This window comes from Nannospalax galili, unplaced genomic scaffold (assembly GCF_000622305.1).
Source record: "Nannospalax galili isolate Female #2095 unplaced genomic scaffold, S.galili_v1.0 scaffold158, whole genome shotgun sequence".
NCBI classification, from domain to species: domain Eukaryota; kingdom Metazoa; phylum Chordata; class Mammalia; order Rodentia; family Spalacidae; genus Nannospalax; species Nannospalax galili.
Genome location: NW_008345290.1, coordinates 1,115,604 through 1,136,010, shown reverse-complemented (window position 1 = coordinate 1,136,010; position 20,407 = coordinate 1,115,604). Strand labels below are relative to the sequence as shown.

Genomic DNA, 20,407 nt, shown 5'->3' with positions numbered 1-20,407 from the left:
ACAAGAAAAAAGTCTGTGTTCACTACAGATGCAAGGTTTATTTTGAATACTTTAGATCTGTGATGTTTGACTCTCAGGAAGCAAAATGTAAGACTATAGAGATCAGATAAAGATTGTTTAAACTTATTCCTTCTGACTGAAATTTTTTGGCCTTTGACCAATATTTCCCCAGCTTCAAAGCTGTTGCTGAACTCTTCTACCATGTAAATAAAAATTAGAACCTTGTTGGGGGTTGGGGATTTGGCTCAGTGGCAGAGCGCTTGCCTAGCAAATGCAAGGCCCTGGGTTCAGACCTCAGCTCTGAAAAATAAATAAATAAAAAATAAAAATAAAAAGACAAAATAACAAAAATTGGAAACTTGCTTACATTTTTTACAAGATATACCTTCACTGGGGCTGGAAATTTTAAACTTGATTTTAGAAATTTTGATGAAAAACCTCATACACATAAAAGGATCTGTATGTACATGTGTATACATGCATGCATTTGTGTACATGTGTGCTCCTTATCCAGTTTAGAAAATGCTTTTATGTATATGAGTGTTTTACCTGCATGTATGCACCCATGTCGTGCAATGTCCACAGAGGCCAGAAGAGGGGTCAGATTCCCTGGAACTGGAGCTACTGATAGTTGTTAGCTGCCATGGATATTGTGAACTGAACCTGGGTCCACTGGAAGAGCAGCCTGTGCTGTGCTTGTAACTGCTGAGCCATCTCTCCAGTCTCATAGATGTTTTAAATAACTTTTAATGTCTTTCTTAATTTTATCCTCTTTTTCCTACTACAAATTAAACCACAAACCTAATTTATTGACTTTTTTTAAAGATAAGGTCTCATGTAACCAGGCTAGCCCCAAACTTACTATGTAGCAAGGATGACCTTGAAGTTATAATCTTTCTACCTCTGCCTGGGTAGTGGGACTACAGGCAAGCACTAACATGCCTAGTCTTATGAGGTGCTGGGGATCAAACCCAGAACTTTGTGCATTCTAGGAAAGCAGTCTACCAACTGAACTAGATCCCTGGGTCAGAGTTTCTTTTTTAAAATGTTAATTACTATTTATGTCTTTCTAAATGCTAAAATGTTAAAACTTGCTAAGAAATTACAAAATTTTATGTTTATATATAGACATATATTTTCAAAGAGTGCCTATATTTTCAAGGTACTGTATGAAATTCATTAATCTCTACTCCTTACAGTACTACTCTGGTGGTCATTAATACTTTTCCTGTATTTTACCATTGTAATAAGTCTATTTGAAATTTCCATGTTACCTAAGACATAGTGTTTTATGTAGAATTTTTCTTATTATGTTAAAAATTTCTTCCAAGAGTATCTAAAGATAAGTTTGTTAGTTTTCGTGTGTGTGCATGTGCATGTTTGAGACAGGGTCTTACTATGTAGCTGGCTGGCCTAGAACTCACTATATAGACCAAGATGGCCTTGAACTCACAGAGATCTGCCTGCCTCTGCCTCCCCAGTGCTGGGATTAAAGGTGAGTACCTCCACGCCTGGCAGTTTTCTTGAACTCATTGTACAATCTTCTGTTCATAGTCTGTTAATGTGATAAATTATTTCAGCTGCCTTTTTTTTTTCTTAGAATGGACTGGACTCATCTAGACATTGGGATAGTTGGATTATGTTTTGTTTAGAATGTTTGTATCAATGCACACAGGAGGAACTGATGCACAGTTTTCCTTCTCACACTGTCCTTTTGTGACAATTGTACATATTTTTTGAGTGCTCAGTCTGATTTCTGGAATCATATTTGGGGATTGGGTTCTTGAAAACTTCCTGGAATTTATGTACAAGAGCCACCAGGTCCTAACTGGTAGACATTTTTTCTATTTCTTTTCCTATAAATTAATTTTAATAGTTATGTCACTGTGATGATTAATATTGGTTATCAACTTGAAGGGATCTAAAAATCAACTAGAAGACAAACATTTGGGCATATCTGTGAGTTTCTAGATTGGCCTAATAAAGATAGGAGAACCCATCCTCAATGTGGGTGGCACCGTTCTATGGGCTGAGGTCTCAGACTTTACTAAGAGGAGATGAGCTGACCATCAGCACTGGTATCTCTCTGCTTCCTGACTGTAGACATGGAGTAACCAGCCGCCCCACACTCCTGCTGCCATGCCTTCCTGCCATGATGAACTGTACCTTCAAACCCGAGCCAAAAGAAACCTTTTAATTACTTCTGTCAGGTACTTTATCATGACAATAAGAAAAAATAATGAATATAGTCACTTCCCACAATTGTTATTTCTGGAGACATCCTAAATTATGTTTCTGTAAAAGAATATCCATTCTATACTGGAGCTTTCATTCCATGCTAATTGTGCTCTGTGATCTTGTTCCCAGTTCTTTCTCTGTCATTCCTGACTCAATTCCTAAGACTGTAACCTTCATTTTTGTCTCTGATCCTTCTTTCCAAAGTCTATCCACATGTTGATCTTTCTGAAAACATTTCACTTTGCTGCTCTTTTCTTTTCTAGAGGCAAAAGCACTAGAAGTTACTTTGGTGCTCTGTTAGCAGTAAGTTCATCCCAATTTTGTGAATCTATACTATCTTTTACTCACACCGAAATACAATTTTACTTAGTGAAGTTGGAAGATATTGCTCCCTGCCCTCTGGTTTCTGTTGCTGTTGACAAAAAGCATCTTGTCTATTGCTATTTCTAATAAGAGTTCTGCTTTTATTGATTGCATTGAAAACCTCTCTTTGCCTTTGGTCTTCACTGGGATGTGTCTACATACAGACTCATATTTATCCTGGTTAAGACTGGGTGAACTGGAATCTATTGATTCATGCTTTAACCAATCCTGATAAAGTCTCAATGATCATCTATCTCTTCATTATCATTTCTAGGATGTAGGAATTAGAGCATTCCAGTTTCTTCCCTTGTGCATCTTAATCTCGTCCAATTTTCCATTTCCTTAAGTCTATATCCTGCATCTGAGTGCTTTCTTCCAAGGTGACAGGCACTTCGCTAATTCTTAACCTGTCTGCTGAGCTGTATTTCTTTAAAAAAAAAAAAAAACATTTTGTTTGGGGCTGGAGAGATGATTCAGCAGATTAGAACACTGTTCTTGCAGAAGACCTGGTTCAAATCCCAGCACCCACATAGCAGCTAACAACCGTCTGTAACTCCAGTTCCAGGGGATCTGACAGCCTCTTCTGTTTTCTGCAGGCATTGCACAACACATGCAGGCAATGCACGCATACACATAAAAATAGAAATAATGCATGCATTGCCTGCATGTATATAATAAGTCCACCCATGTCATGCAGTGACAATGGAGGTCAGAAGAGAGAGTCAGATTCCCTGGAACTGGAGTTACAGACAGTTGTTAGCTGCCATGGTGAGTACTGGGAACCAAACTTGGGTCCTCTGCAAAAACAGTTAAGTGCTCTTAACTGCTGAACCATCCCTCTAGTCCCTGAGCTGTATTTCTTAAACTATAATTTCCATCTCCTTAAGTATCTGATACTTTTCTAAATTCAATGATCATGTTTGATAAACTCAAAACTGGTACTTGTTCATTTTTTCCCATTTGCTCATTTTCTCACTAGTAGTATCTGAAGATTCATATGGCTCTGTACAAGGAACTCATGTATGATGGTTATGTATTACTTTATTGTGAACTATTACTTGACTGAACTTCATCTGTTGTTCCATGAGGACACTGAAATAAGACCAAGTTTTCCAGAGATAATCTGAGTGTGCTTCTATGAAGTCCTAAAAAGAGCTACTTGGGACCATTTCAACTTCCTGACCTGGAAATTCCCTAATCTCTGGATAGCATAAAGTAAACCAGAAGCTCATATAGACTCCTGTTAATAGATTCCCAGTGGGAACTTTTCCTCTTCCTTCACCATATGCTGAGCCCAAGCAAGGACTTAAGAGGAACCACAGAGGCTCTCCATGCAGGCTGCAGACTAGACTTTTCTAGCCCAGCCTCATTGAGGGCATGGTTTGCTACGATACAAGCACTTTCTGCTTGTCACAGAAGTGTTCATCTCAAAGCTGTAGGCTCTCAGAATGTTCACACGTCCCTACATCAGCATAACTTTGACACCTGCCTTTGTTTTCCAACCTATTTTCAAATACTCCATTTGCCCTTCCCATTAGAGATTTCTCTCATATTCAGGTGAGCACAGCCATAGGTTCATAGTTATACACGTGTGAAGATGTATTCAGCATCTCTTTTATGCAAGAGGGCCTCTCACAGAGGCTGGAGAAATGGCTACAAGCATTTGATGCTCTTGTAGAGGACCTGGGTTTAGTTTCCAGCACCCGCATGGTGACTCACAACCATCTATAATTCCAGTTCCAGAGATCTGATACCCTCTTCTGGCTTCCACAGGCACTGTACTCACACATGTGCATACATACACATGTACACATAATTTAAAATAAAACTTTTTTTAAAAAAAGAGGGCCTTTCACAATGTCTATGTAGTCTCCAAAGCCAACATTCTTTTTGTCTTTAGTCATTTTCTTATTTCCTACTACTTTGCTACAAAGATATACCTAGTCATGTTATCAATTGTTTATCTTTAGTTCTGAATAAAATCCAGCACTTCACTAAGAAATCTCACTGTTTAAAAAAAAAACAAAAACAAAAACAAAAAGAAAGAAGAAAGAAAGAAAGAAAGAAAGAAAGAGAAAGATTTTTTTTGAAAGAAAGAAAGAAAGAAAGAAAGAAAGAAAGAAAGAAAGAGGGGCTGGAAAGATGGTTCAGCAGTTAAGAACACTGGTTGTTCTTGCAGAAGACCCGGGTTCGAATCCCAGCACCCACATGGCAGCTAACAACTGTCTGTAACTCCAGTTCCAGGGGATCCAACAGCAATTCTGACCTAGGTGGGCATTGCACAACACGGGTGCACCTACCTACGTGCAGGCAATACACGCATACACATAAAATAAAAATAATAAATTTTTTTGAAAAAAAGAAAGAAATCAGCCATAGTCTACACTCCCTTGTTTCTAGAAGGTTAATGGCTTCTGCTTGTAGGGTGAGATGTTTGGAGTACTAGGGTCTCCCATGCCACCCCAGGACAAGAACGTGTGTCAATTTGGTTGACTCTCTTTAGAAAAACATTAGATTCACATGCTGAAAAAACACCCAGAGTAACCTGACTCTATTTGATTTAAAATATCCTTTCACATTTCCTGAAAGACACAGGACAAGCACCTTTCACTATTAAATACATAACTATAAGCTGCTACAATGTGCATGGAACTGCTGAGGTGCAATACATATTTGTCATAAATGTTTGCAGACAATATATTGGTTAGTCGAGTAAAAACCACTTTCCCAGGGCTGGAGAGATGGCTCAGTGGTTAAGAACACTGGTTCTTCTTGCAGAAGACCTGAGTTCAAATCCAGCACCCACATGGCAGCTGACATTGTCTGTAAATCCAGTCCCAGGGGATCCGACAGCCTCTTCTGACCTCCACAGGCATTGCACGACATGGGTGCACTTACCTACATGCAGGTAACACATGCATACATATAAAATAAAAATAAATAAATAAATAAAAGAAAAAAAAACATTTTCCTCTCCACAATCTGTTCAGACCACCTGGAATTTAGACACAGTCTTTTAAAAATCCTTTATTAGCATATGTTAACCTACTCCTTTTCAATGAATATAAACTAATTATCTTCAGCCAGATGAAAAGAGAAGACCTTAGGCTATAGAATGGTGTTTTCTGAATACAGTTAAAACCAATTAAGTTTCAATTCAAAGCAAAATTTGGAAAGTGAGGTAAGAGCAGTGTTAATTTGGACAACCATTCTCAATCAAAAGATCATGTCCAACATGAAGCAGAACAAGGCAGGAGCACAAAGGAGAACTCAGGAAGAGTCCCAGCAGGAAGAGGTCTAAATGTCCTCAACCTCACAAACACATTTTCTCACTTGGACCATGCTGATTCAGACAAAAACCTAGAGTGGAACTGCGGAAATAGGCAGCAGGCCCCAACCTTAGCCAAGGAACTATTGGCAGCTGATTACTGTTGGGTGAGGGAGAGTTGATCTTCTTTAGGGGAGTGACTAGATAGGCTGAACAGGCTCTAGTGGATGTACTCACACAGAAGGACATCTAGGTATACTAATTTGACTCAATAGGCCTTAACACATTTGACAGAATGCATGAAATCTGGTGGAAAGGCTATGGGGGTGGGTATGGGGGGTCTAAATATGATTAGGATGTATTGTATGAAATGCACAAGATTTTGATTTTAAAAAAGTGTGAAAGTTACCAGAAAAAAACAAAACAAACAAACAAACAAAAAACTCTGCATCTTCAAACTGAGCTTTCTGCAAGGTTCATCAACTAATTAGAACATCAATGACTGGAGAGTTTGGAATGCTACAGGTCCAGGGCTTAATTACAATTTATCTTGGGCTATCTTTAGCTTCTTAATAGCCAATCCTTGCCCACTCCTGTGTCTGATCTAACATCCTTTTGAGATGTGTCACCAACCCAAGGGCTAAGAAGCCTGTCGGATAGCATCCATGACAAGATTCTCCCCACTTTGTTATAACTCAACTCTCTGATGTCAGCACCAGTGTATTTGAAAAGTATCTTGATTTATGGCTTTTTTTATTCTATTACTATAAAAACTTCATGAAACTGTTACCATTTTAGAACATGGAATTTGGGGTAACCTAAATGGGTGTTTCCAGGCCGTGGTCACTCATATTTGGCTCCAGAATAAACTATATCTTATTCCCTTTGAGGCGAGAGCTGTGCTTTTGCATCAAAAGTCACAGTCAGCGGGCTAGAGGTGCTCAGGTGTTGAACTTAGCACACACAGCCATGTGTTCAATCTCTACTACAAAAAAAAAAAGAAAAGAAAAAAGGAAAGAGTTATCCCATAGGAAGCAGTACAGTTGTTAGAATTGCTAATTTTTTTTAAAAAGATTTAGATAGAATTTTAATCCTATTTTTGAAATTTACTAACTTGGTAATCTCCAATAAATTATGGAATGATAAGCTGGTTTCTTTATCTGAATGGCGAGTAATTGAAGCTGTATCAGAGAACTACTGTGATAATCAAACAAAATGCACTGTGCTTAACAAAAATTTTATCCCCTCCCCACTGTGTATGTGTGTGTGTGTGTTGAGGATTGAACCCAAAGCTTCTTCCACAAGCGAGACAAGCTTTCTCTACACTAAGCTATATTCCTGTCCTCTTTGAGACAGGATCTCATTAAATTGCTCTGGCTAGGCTTAAATTCAGTCTGTAAACCAAGCAGGCCTTGAACTTTGTGATCCTCCTACCTCAGCCTCACAAGTAGCCAGGTTTATAGGCCTGTGCCACCAATGGTGGCTTGACAAAAAAAAATTTTTTTGGTCTTTTGAGACAAGGGTCTCCCTGTAGCTTCAGGAGGCTTGGAATTTGCTATGTAGATCAGCCTGGCCTCCACCTCACAGAGATCTGCCTGCCTCTGCCTCTCAAGTGCAGGGAACTAAAGGCATGTGCTACCATCTCAGGCCTTGACAAAATTCTTGACATGTTCTAAGTGCTCAACACCAAGTCGGCTGTTACTTTCATTAGCATGATTACTTTGAAAACAATAGTGTGTGGGGGAAATGTGATTTAAAACAATATCAGTTAGTAAAAACAAAATTCATTTTTTTAATGTTTACTGTTATGCACCCAAGATAGTTGAGAACTATATTACCTTATCAAGCACTGAGTATGGGTTTTCTGCCTTAAATCCAAGAGGGGCACAACTTCTGAATCTTTCTCTGAACTCTGTCTGCTTTTCCTAATCAGGAAAAAAAAGTGAATTTCAATCAAATAGTTTCAATTATCCTTATAAAACTTTTCTTAAAAACAAACAAGCACTGGGGCTGGAGAGATGGCTCAGTGGTTAAGAACACTGTTCTTGCAGAAGAGCTGGGTTCGAATCCCAGCACCCACTTGGCAGCTAACAATGGTCCATAACTCCAGTTCCAGGGGATCCAACAGCCTCTTCTGTCCTCCTCGGGCATTGCACAACACGGGTGTACTTACTTACATGCAGGCATAACACTCATACACATAAAACAAAAATAATAAAATATTTTTTTAAAAAAGCACAAACTTGTTAACTAACTTACATCAAACAAAATACATTTTTTCCTAATAAGTGTGACTTCTGCATTTTGGAGTGGTGAGACTTCGTGTCTGACTGTGGCTGCAATCTTTTTAGTGGTTTCCCATCTCTCAGGTAATTCCTATAAAAACAAAGGAACAAATTAAGTTGCTTCAATTCCTAAAACAATTCAACTCCATAAGATCAAGTGGTTCTTATTCCCCTCCTCTGACCCATGATGTGTTTTAGAAGGAATTTATGCAAATCAAATGGACCAAAGTAATGAAAGGGTTTAAAACCTGGGCATCTTCCATGAATGCACCAGTGGCTCTCACCTTAGAATCAGTAAAAATCCTCAGACTAAGGACAAATCTTCAAATAATTTTGCTGTTGTAGGAATAAAATTGAAGCTGTGTGGGCTGGGGAGATGGCCCGGTCAGTAGAGCACTTGCTGTGCAAGCATGAGGACCACCCACCTGAGTTTGGATCCAACCCCAGCACACACATAAAAAGTTGGGTATGATGGTATGGGCCTGTGATCCCAGCACTGGGGAGGCAGAGCCGGGAGAACCCCTGGAGCTCACAGGCCAGCTAGTCCAGTCAAATTGGTGAATGAAAGACTGTCTTTCATTTAATGAAAGGTTTAATGAAAGACTTTGTCTAAAAAGCCAGGTCAAGAATAATTGAGCAAGACACCCAACATCGACCTCTGGGCCTCCACATGTACATGAACACACACACACACACACACACACAGTTAAATTACTCTAGCCTTGACTTTGCTGGTTTCTAACAACTAGAAATAGAAGCCAGGCATATTTATCAATTTAATGAGTTGTTTAAAATAAAAGAAGGTGCTTTGAAACTTTGGTGGAGGAAAACTCCAGGATGATTCTATCGCTTCCTCACTTTACTCTGGCTCCCAGGGCTCTCTCTACACTTGCTGTTGATGGCAAGTTTTAGCACTGAAGTTGGTCCATATAGATGAGGAGGATTTTTTGAAAGGTTTTAAAAAGAGGCAAAGTTAAGGTCAATTCTACTTGATGCTGAACAAAGGCAGCAACAAACAGTTCAGGACCAACTCCACTCTGCCCTCCCTGCCTACTGTGCAAACAGGTAAAAAGGCAACTGACTTTCTTTGAAGAGCCATGATACATAATTACCATGGAAGAGTGTTCCTGTGTCCACACTAACAAAGCGTTGCCTCTCTGGGTTGTCTCCTAGGACACTGAATTTGTTTTGCCATACAAAACCACCCATAGTGACAAGGATGCTGCTTGTTGAGCTGAAGGGCAGAATCCAAAGGTTCTACAGACTGTTTTGTAACCCTCAATAAATATTTGATGAACAATTCAGTAACTGCCGATTATGGAGAGAACACTGAACTAAGTAGATGCAGTGTGGAACCGGGTGCTTCAGAGGTAAAACACCTTCTTTGACTTAAATTGGTATAGAATCTATCAGAGCATGCAGGAGGCATGCTCATTAGCTACTGTACATGCCACAATGTGCTAACATCCTCCAGCAGGCCAGTAATGGGATCGATACAGTTAAGGGGCAATGCAGTATTGTGACAGGAACTCCAAACCAATTCAGGAAGCAAGAGACCTGTGCTCTAAACCCTTATGCTCCCATCTTGTGTCTCCTCTCATTAAAAGCCTCATCTTGTAACCCTGGATTCTATCTATCCCCACTACCATCTAAAGCCAGTTGTGGTGTGGTGGTGCATGCCTATAATCCAAGCACTCAGAAGACAGACACAGAAGGATCACAAATTCAGGTCATCCTTGACCAGACATCTAGTTTGAGGCCAACCCAAGATACATGACACTGTTTCAAACAGCAACCAAAAACCCCAAATTCATTCCCAGTATCACCCAGTATCCCATCAGAAGTCATGGCTGGGAAACCAAGCAGGGTTACAGGCCCCTTACTTTCTTCAAACACAGTGGATCTGCTACATGCTTGTGGACTCCAAATACCCTTTTATTTGATGCAAATACGTTTTCTTGAAAAACAAAGATCAGATAATCTCTAAATCCCTAATGGATAGGCTCCAACTTAAGGAGGAGGTAACTTAATATGAGACACAAAGGGATGATTCCATGGGGCTGGGGAGATGGCTCAGTGGGTAAGAACGCTTGCTATGGAAGCATAAAAACCCAAGTTCCAAGCATGATATCCATACCTGTAATTCCAATACTGGAGGCTACTGGAGGTGAAAGGGACAATAGGAAGATCGCTTGGGTTGTTGGCTAGCCAGCCTGGCTGCAAGCATCAAGTTCTAGGTTCAATGAGAGACCCTGCCTCAAGGGGGTAAGGTGGAGAGTGACAAAGCAGGACACTCACTGTCCTTCTCTGGCTTCCATGCATAGGTATACAACCCCACACACATGCATCACACACACACACACATACACACACACGCACACACACACACACACACACGGAATGATTGAATTTCAACAAGCACAGGTTGTAAGGATGAGCCTCTTTGAGGTGTGGCCACCAAAGCAGGACAGGGAGGATGGGCTCACATGGAAACTCAAGTATCAGAAGGCATACCTGAAGGTGGTGGTCAGGAAAGAGCTGATAAGAACTGTGGGTGAGCACCTCAGAAAAGACTCTAGATGGGGTATGAAGAGGAATGAGGTCAGTCAGGCAGCTACTGCTGTGACTGAGGTCAGGAGTATCAAGAACTGAATTAAAATTGGAATGACAGAAATGCAAAGAGCTGATCTACTAAAAAGACACTCCACCTAGAAACCACTCTGTTGAAGGTAGATGTCCATGATCTTGAAGAAATGATGCCTAAACTTTCAGGGGTACAGGCACATCTAAGGTGCTTTTTGTTTTGTTTTTAATCATAGAACTAAGCACAGACAACTAATTGAGAACTTCTGTGACTTTATGATAATAAAGGAGAAACATTAACTGCCCACGTTGTTTAATTAAAATAAAATTTGGATTCTGTTCCTTCCACATTAACTTGAATCCTACTTTTCCTCCTGACCCATCCATATCACCTGCACAGTGATACATTCATAGCTAAAAATGTCTTGATTTTGAAACCTAATGTTTTCAATACAATAAGAACCTTAAGGAAAGAATCAAACTTATATAATGCAAATTCTGGAGGTTATAACTAAAGTGAGTGACTATGTCATAACAGGCTTCTCTGGGATATGTGGCAAGGTCTGAGATCTGATTCAAACAATATCCAAATCTTCCTTATGAGAGAAGTTGATGTTATGCCGATATTTTCTCTCTCCATCTTACTAGGTATCTATGGTCCCAGTTGGTCTTCTTGCTCTGTGTCTAACACCTTACACAGAATAATTCATGCACAGTAATTCTTTGTGAACTTTTTAGTCAAGAGAGCTACTGCAAGTACATTATTTTTGTTTAGTCCTCTTAAAACAAAATACAGGATATAAAATGGTGTTACCACTGTGGAAATCAATTTGACAATTCCTAAAAAGTTACACATAGAATTGCCACATAAGCCAGCAGTTCCACTCCTAAGTGTATGCCAGGGAGAAATAAAAACAGGTATTTAAATACTCACATGCAGCATGATTCACAAAAGGAAGAAGGAAAGTCTTAGGTCCCTCAGCAGGTAGATGGTTTGACTCATGTGGTACAGGCTCACAATGGAACATTATTCAACCAAAAAATGCAACAAAATACTGATACATGCTACAAAGTGAATAAACCTCAAAAACAATACATGGGGTGAAATAAGTCAAAAAGGTCATGTTTTATCAACTTTATATGAAATACCTAGAGTGAGCAAACTCTCCAAGACAGAAATGATTGGCAATTGCCAAGGGCTGGAAAGCAGGACTTGCTGGGGTAGAGGATCATGAAGAGAGACAGCAAATGGGTGCAGTGCATACACTGTGAATGTACTAAATGCTAATGAATTGTACATTTAAAATATTACTTTTGTGTTAACTTGACTGTCAATTTCATAAAAAAGAACTTGGAAGGAAATAGCGTATTTAGACATCAAAGAATCACAAGAAATATTTTACCAAAAAGGAAGTGTGTTCTGAGATATGACCTAGTTTTCTAAGGCAGACAGATAAGAGTCTCCTACAATAGTGAATATTAAATCTTGGGATGGGAGACACAACTCTATGGGTAAGAGCACTTTCTGTACACACATAAGAACCTGAGTTTGAATTCTAGCACTGAGTTAAATCAGGAGTGGCTACAGGCATGCCTATAGCCCTAGCACCACAGGGAATAGAGACAAGAGAAGTGCAGGGCTTGCTGCTGCTGGCCTAGCTCCAAGTTTAGTGGAAGATCCCATTTCAATGGAATCAGGTGGAGAATGATAGAGCAGGATACCTGATGTTCTTGTCTGGCCTCCTCACAGACACATGAGCACTCACTTTCATGCATGTGTGTGTGCGCGCACGCGCACACACACACACACACACACAAACTAAAAAGTACATATACATTAACTTGAATTGTGTGCTCTGATCACTAAACTAGGTGACCTAGATTTCAACGTAAGTTGCTTGATTTAATGTGTCTACTAATCAATCCCATTTATGAGATTAAAAGTAAACCTATCCCCACTTCACTATTTATAGAACCTCAATATGGGCAGGGCAGCAGAGCCTCAATTGTGAGATTTTTGTTCACATGTTCAGTTATAATTAACAAGACTTTGCTCATCATCTGGCACACAGTGACCACAAAATGTTTCCAGAACACAGAACACATGAACAGAACTATGATTGAGAAAGACAGTGATTTCTCTGTGCAACCAGGCTCCATAAATTTATTCTTTTTTTTCAAAAATTTATGTGTATTGAGTGTATTGCCTGCATGTATGTTAAGTGCACCCATGTTGTGCAATGCCTGTGGAGGACAGAAGAGGCCATCGGATCCCCTGTAACTGGAGTTATGGACAGCTGTTAGCTGCCATGTGGGTGTTGGGAATCAAACCTGGGTCCTCCACAAGAGCAGCCAGTCCTCTTAACCACCGAGTCATCTCTCCAGCCTTCATTTATTTATTTATTTTTATTTTTATTTTTATTTATTTTTTGGTCTTTGAGACAGGGTCTCCCTGTAGCCCCAGTTGGCCTGGAACTCTCTATGTAGACCAGGCTGGCCCTCGAACTCACAGAGATTCGCCTGCCTCTGCCTCCCAAGTGCTGGGATTAAAGGCATGCACCACCACACCCAGCTTATTCTTTATTCTTATGTCCATAGTATATTTCCAAGATTAAGACGCTTCTCAACTGACAGGCAACTGGGAATAAAAAACAGCATGGATAGATTGCACACATAAAAGCGATGGTTAAGACCAGGACTCAGGAGCAACCGAGAGGCTGTCTTCTACATAGACAGCTCCGGGGAGGACGGTGTGGCACGTGGTTGAGAGAGAGTATTTTCTCATGAAGCACACAGCTGAGTGCTGGCCTTTACTACTTCTATGACCTTGAAAAATTAATTTCCTTCAGCTTCAGATTCTTAACCTGTACAATCAAAACACCGTAGTACAGACAGTGAAGAGTGCGCATCACAGACTCGGCTGAAGGTGTGCTCAGCTGCTGGTCACTGTGCTTATTTTACTCAGTACTTACCTCCATCTGAGCATAGACCTGCTTGGGCATCTTCTGGCCATAGCTTTCCAGCAGTGTGATGGTTTCTTTCAGAGGTTCAAAGAGCTCATCAGTAGCTCTCTGTCGGCTTCTTACAGCTAGAAGATGCCCCATGATGTCAACTAAGCCACTGTGATCACCTTCGCTCAATTCTCTCTGAAGCCCTGCATCTGTCTGCTTGATAAATCCCTGTAGCTCATTCAAACTGTTAAAAACAAATATACACATAGATACCCAGGCTAAGTTCATGAAAACATTTAGCATTAACACCAAGTTCAAAGCCACACTATCCACAATAGCAGAAAGACAGAAACGACTCACATGTCCATTTCTAGATAAGTGCGTTGCACGCTAATCATCCAATCATGTCATTCCCCACAGTCCTCCCCCCACACTCAGCCAAGTCTCACTCTAACCCTTGACAAATACCAATCATTCTGTCTCTGTGGGTCATTTATTCTGGATACTTCATATAAATGGAGCTACACAAGTAGGTGTACTACAGTATTTGGTTTCTTTTACCTGATGGAAGGCTTTCAAAGCTCATTCATACTGTAGCATGTATAAGGCTTGACACAATCTCATTTTCATTATGTATAAACATTATTTGCTTTCTCTGTTCTCAAATGAGCAACACAATGTTCATGAAATTAATATGTTGGCTACAAAGCATTCAACTTTGTGTGTGTGTGTGTGTGTGTGTGAGAGAGAGAGAGAGAGAGAGAGAGAGAGAGAGAGAAAGAGAGCTGAGCCTGGGTCTATAAAGGTTAAAAGCAAAGTTCAGGTGTCATTCTTCACATGACATCCACCTAGATTTGAGTCATGTTTCTCCCTCAACCTCACCTCTGCTGGGATTACAAGCAGATTCCACCACCTCTAGCTTTTTTGTCTTTTTTTTTTTTTTTGGAGCTGAGGACTGAACCCAGGGCCTGTGCTCGCTAGGCAAATGCTCTATAAATCCCAAACCCCACCTCTGGTTTTTTACAAGAACGCAGATTGAACTCAGTCCTCATGCTGGCATGACAAGCACCTTACTGACTGAGTCAACTTCACAGCCCACTAGTCAACTTCTATCAAAAGCTGGTAGAGTTTCAAATGCCAAAGCACAAGGCTACCTGTCAACGACAAATCTCAGCAGATGCTCCTGAAACATCCAGCTCCACTTCTTGATCACGTTCAGCAAACTCAACTTGAAAGGTTTCATGTCCACCTTGAACCAACTATTAAACACCCGGAAGTCATCGAACTTGCTCATCTGAACGTACAAAGCCTCATAAATGTCGATCTACAGAGTAGGAAAATAAATAACTACAGCAGCTCTGTATAAGGCCACTTAATTGCCTTAAATGCTAAGGGGTTTCCTTGCCTGTTCTTTGAATTGTTCAAGAGTTGGCGGTTGCAGGATGTCCTCACTTCCCTGTGCATCCATGTCCTCAGAAGACACAGCATGGCCATACAGGAGAAAGTGCTTCATGACCTCCACTCGGTCGTCCACCCAGAGGTAAGCGTAGCTCTCCAGGGAACTTCTGAACTCCAAGACTTTGCTGATGACATCAGCCACTCTATTCATTATCTCCTGCCGGGCCTCTGCCAGGCCTAACATGTTATCCATGTCATTCTAAACAAGAGGAAAACCAAGCAAGTATTCTTATTCAAGGAAATCTTATTTATATATCAATTATGGGTACCATAACATTATCCAATGTAATTTTTCAGAGAGATTACTTGACAAAATTTAAAAAAAACACCTGTGTGACTTTTACCAACTTCCCTCTGGTGCTTCTCCTTCTCCCATTCTCCCGGATTGGTTTTGGTTCATTAATACCAAGTTAGTACCTGTTTTCACACGAAATACCTGGTAGTTTGCAGTTTCCAGGTGCGCTGCTACCCGCTCCACCTGGGCGGACATTCTGAAACTGCTACACAGCATTTCTTCCACCAGATCGTAGAAGCCATCCCCAGCATCTCTTTCTAAAGGGGGCTTGAACACAATCTCTGGGGGCACTAAGATCATTTGTGCTTGAAAAAATGGTGCAGGTTTCAATTGCTTCTCTGTGTTCTTCAGGAAGAAGTCCAGGTCATGCAGAATGGCCTGAAAAAAGCCTTCTACCACAATGTCGTCAATGAATTCAACATAAATTTTCCAGATATCCAGAGAAGGATCAGCTTTGAACAACTTCCGGTTTTCCTAGAAGTGAAGCATTGAACGGCAATAAATTAACAATAATCAATATAAAGGAGAAACCTTCCACTGGATTGGCTTGTTAAAGAAAGGACTGAATTTTTGTGCTTAACGCAGCAACATTCAAATGCAAGGCTGTAGAACCCTGAACTGGAAGACAAAGATCTCTACAGGATTTTATAATGTTGGCCTCATATACAACCTGCATTCCAAAGGCATCCTTCAAAGGCAAAATCAATATGAAGATTGCTATCTTTAAATAGATAGGAAGAAGTGCAACAGATCTCAGAGAATCCTGGAAGGGTTAGACCTGGGCTCTAGCTCTTACTCTGTCCCTAATTTATGGAGTCTTGGACTTTTTCTTCCAGGGCCTTGAGAAAAAAGAAGAGATTTCCCAAGCTATTCCTTCTGACAACATTGTTCTGGACACTGGAGTATCTGAGACAGGAATCACATGGGTTTGTTGCCCTCAAATTTATGGACTACTCTTGGGCATGCTGTGCTGCCCACCATGCAGGTGAACCACCCACATGTGTATAGTCTATGTGACCTACACTCCTATAGATGTGAAGTACACATCTGGAAATCCTATACACAGCAGCCCTGTTCCTTTGTGATCACTAGGAAGAAAAAGCATAGATATTAGAGCAAAGAAGAAGAAGTGGGGATGCTAAAAACCATCTTGTTTGGTCTCCTCATGTAAAAGATATGAAAACAAAGGCCTATGCATTTAGGGTCACCCTGGTAATAAGTCAGCAGCTGAGGTAGGACTAGAAATCAGCTTCCTTTCCTGTCTCCAGGACACTGCCTTTTCTGATCCATCACAGTTGCACCAGAGCCCATTTGCTTCATTCCTGAGGCACTCAGAAGAGATGGACTTTTATGGAAGAGGAAAAGGAAGAAAAAAGACAGTCACTAAATGATTATGCATATTCCTTCCAGAACCCTTGTCCTACTTTCTTTCTCCATTGCTGTAACAAAACATTCTGACCAATACCAACTTGGGGAGGAAAGGGTTTATTTAGCTTACATATCCCAAGTCACAGTTCATCAGGGAGCCCAAGGTAGGACCTCAGGGCAGGAACCTGGAGGCAGGCGCTGGAGCACAGGCCATGGAGGAATGCTGCTTACTGACTTGCTCCCCTGGCCCCTGCAACACAGACCGACCTGCTATCCAGGGATGGCATCACCCACAGTGGGCTGGGCCTTCCCACATCACTCAACAATCAAGAAGTTGCCCCATGGACATGGCCACAGGCCAGTCCAATGAAGGTGATTCCCCAATTGACGATCCTTCAACCCAGGTGTGTCAAGTTGACACTAAAGCTATCCAGCACAATTGACCCCTTGTCAACTTGACAGAAAAACACATCACTAATTAAACCATAACCTTTCCAATTCTTGTCCCCAAGATATATTAACATTAGTATCACAACATAAGACAGTAAACCTTAAAAACCCCACAGTCCTTAAAAAAATCCAAACACTTAAAAGTCCACAGTCTCCGTGTTGACCCTCCTCTTTATAGACTGGACACTGGCTCAAGTCCATCTGGTGGGGTCTCCTCAGCTTCCTTGATCAAGAGGCCAGATGACCCACCACCATTACAGGACATTTTGCGTGATGCTCATAGTCCCTGGGAACTAATCGACCCAGGAGGGCAAGGAGCAAAAAGTGACCTTTGAATCCCTCTGACCCAATTAGTATAGATCTCAAGGTATGTCTGTTAAACATCCAAGAAGGTTAGTTCCACCATTCTGGCATTTTTAATTACTGTGTGTCTTGCAGATAAATCTTGGGTAATGACCAGTTGGTCTCAAATAAACCTTATCTAGAGATATTTTTCTTGATCTTTTATGTATAATTTGTCAGTAGATTGTTCTATCCAAAGGAATACTGACAATGGATTGCCGTAGATGAGGAACAGCTGACCCTCCTGGAACAGGGACCTCTGGCTGACTAGATTTACCAGAAGGGCAGACAGGGGGAATGGATGAGGGTGCTGACAACACAGTGGACAGTGACAGGGATGGCAGAGTATGGAGCCTCTAGTGGGAGAGGAAGGCTGTCTATCTGACGAGTTTGTATTCATGCTCAGATGCCGAGGAGCTCAGAAGGTGGGCGACTGTGACCAGTGATAGTCATGTATATAGAGATTAGAAATGCATGTGAAAACGTCTCAATGTCAATTGCTTTGGAATGAATTCTTCTGTATGAAAAAAAAAATAAAAAAATAATGATTAAAAAACAAAAAAAAAAACAAAAACAAACAAACAAAAAAAAAGTCCACAGTCTCTTTTAAAAGTCTCTTAACTGTGGGTGAGCTTCTGTAAAACCCAAAAAACCACTGTCTTATTTCAAAGGGAAGAATCGGGCACACCGAAGCAAAACCAAAGTCCAGCAAAATAGCTCGAGGCTGGACATCTAGGATTCACTCACGATCTTCTGGGCTCCATAGGGTTCTGGCAGCTCTCCTCTGACTGCGCTGTCCATAGCACACACAGCTCGTCTCATAGTCCCAGGCCAGCTCCATTCCACACCTACTGCTGTCCTTGGTGGTCATCCCATGGTCCCAGCATCTCCAAAAGATGGGGTCTCCACTGAAACTGAGGCTACACCTTCACCAATGACCTCTTCTTGCCTCTTGGGGTGCAAAGCCTCAGATTCTCTCTATGACCCCTTCAATTCTGGGGTCTTAACTGCAACTGAAGCTGCACTTTCACCTATGGTCTTTCCTGACCTCTCAGGGTGGCAAGCCTCAGCTGCCCCTTTACGCTTTCAACACCAGAACCATGCAGGAGGCTCTTACACATTACCAAGTCCTGTTTCCAACTAGAGATGGAGGCTCGGGTCCCCTCTGTGTGCTTACCCTGAGGAAATACCTCCCAGAAGATTTCACTACAGAGATGCTGGTCTCTTGTTACTTACAGCTGATTTTTCAGCCCCAGCTAACCAGCATCAATTGTCCCAGTAAAGCAAAGGTTTTACTTCAGGTTCTGGTCTCTTCTTAATCACAGCTGATTCTTCAGCCCCAGCTGACCAGAACCCCCAGAATCTCAATTCAAAATATCACATGAACAGCCCTGATAGTCTCTGCTTCCCTTTGAAGCTTCACAAGCCAGGCCTCCATTGTTCACAACTCTTTCAGTATAACTGTTCCAAGCTCCACAGAAACAAACTCTAAGGACTCAAAGCCTTTTCCAGCCCAAAGTTCAGAACGCTTCCACAGTTCTCCTAAAAATACCAAGGTCAAGTCTGTCACAGCAATAACCCACTCCTGGTACCAATTTCTGTCCTAGTTTGTTTCTCCATTGCTGTGACAAAACACTGACCAATACCAACTTGGAGAGGAAAGGGTTTATTTAGCTTACATATCCCGAGTCACAGTTCATCAGGGAGCCCAAGGTAGGAACTCAGGGAAGGAACCTGGAGGCTAGAGCACAGGCCATGGAGGAATGCTGCTTACTGGCTTGCTCCCCTGGCCCCTGCTCAGCCTGCTGTCTTATGCAACACAGACCAACTGCCCAGGGCTGGCATCACCCACAGTGGGCTGGGCCCTCCCACATCACTCAACAATCAAGAAGGTACCCCATGGACATGGCCACAGGCCGGTCCAATGAAGGCAATTCCCCAGCTGAGGCTCCCTCAACCCAGGTGTGTCAAGTTGACACTAAAGCTATCCAGCACAGAACTCTTCCACAGTACTGCCCCTCATCCTCTCTCCACCTGAAACACTTTCTATGCATATCAGTGATATCTCACAAGCAGAGAGTGCAGGGGAAGAGGCAGATGGACCTCTGCTCACTATTGTGTCTCTGCACCTCTCCCAGGCCACGTCCTCCCCAGCACCTAAGAAAGGTTCGATGAGTCAAAGAGGAAAAACATCACTCAAAGGAACAAAGACACAGAAACAAGCACCGAACAAACATCTTCTCTGCTGGCTAATCATTACCTCATGTCGAAGCTCTCCTCTGTTTTCTTACCAGGAATGGGGATTTTAGAACTACTTAGTTGACTTATGGAAAAACAGAAAAGAGTCCACTTGTTAGAAGAGAAATTCCAACCTCACTCTGAAAAGGCAGTACAGAACCTTGTCTCCTAACAGTTTCTAGTCAGGTCTTGTGCCAACTTATAATGCATGTTAATCAAGATTCATAAATCTTAATGGTCTAAACCCCTAGACTGAAGTTTAGGGAATACATTTTTTTTAAATCAAGAAAGCTCAACAGAAAAAAAGCTAATTGTATTCCACTACCTGCCCTCTATGAGACAGACCCTACTGTACAAGCAGTTGTTAAGTTGTCCCCAAAAGTCACTTAAGAATTTACAGCACCAGAGGGCTACCAACAGTGCTTAAGATCCTGACAAAAGTTAATTCCAGATGTGCACTTCCTTTCCATGACAGACACCGCAGAGATACTCCCCTGCCCCAGAGGTCTGGGGAAGCATCCGCAGTGCTAACACAGACTGCCTGAATCTTAATCTCTGACTTCTAGCC

At 41.4% G+C, this 20,407-nt stretch overlaps 1 protein-coding gene across 1 annotated transcript in view; it reads right to left on the bottom strand.

The window, feature by feature from the left end:
• Positions 1 to 20,407, bottom strand: part of Dnah11 (dynein axonemal heavy chain 11) — a 381,221-nt gene that overhangs the window by 298,445 nt on the left and 62,369 nt on the right. The window contains exons 15-20 of the mRNA XM_029567531.1: positions 15,583 to 15,915; positions 15,094 to 15,345; positions 14,843 to 15,012; positions 13,710 to 13,932; positions 8,129 to 8,245; positions 7,708 to 7,794 (exon numbers count right to left, since the gene is read on the bottom strand). Of these exons, the coding sequence (XP_029423391.1) occupies positions 7,708 to 7,794; positions 8,129 to 8,245; positions 13,710 to 13,932; positions 14,843 to 15,012; positions 15,094 to 15,345; positions 15,583 to 15,915 (1,182 nt within the window). The remainder of the gene's footprint in view (positions 1 to 7,707; positions 7,795 to 8,128; positions 8,246 to 13,709; positions 13,933 to 14,842; positions 15,013 to 15,093; positions 15,346 to 15,582; positions 15,916 to 20,407) is intronic.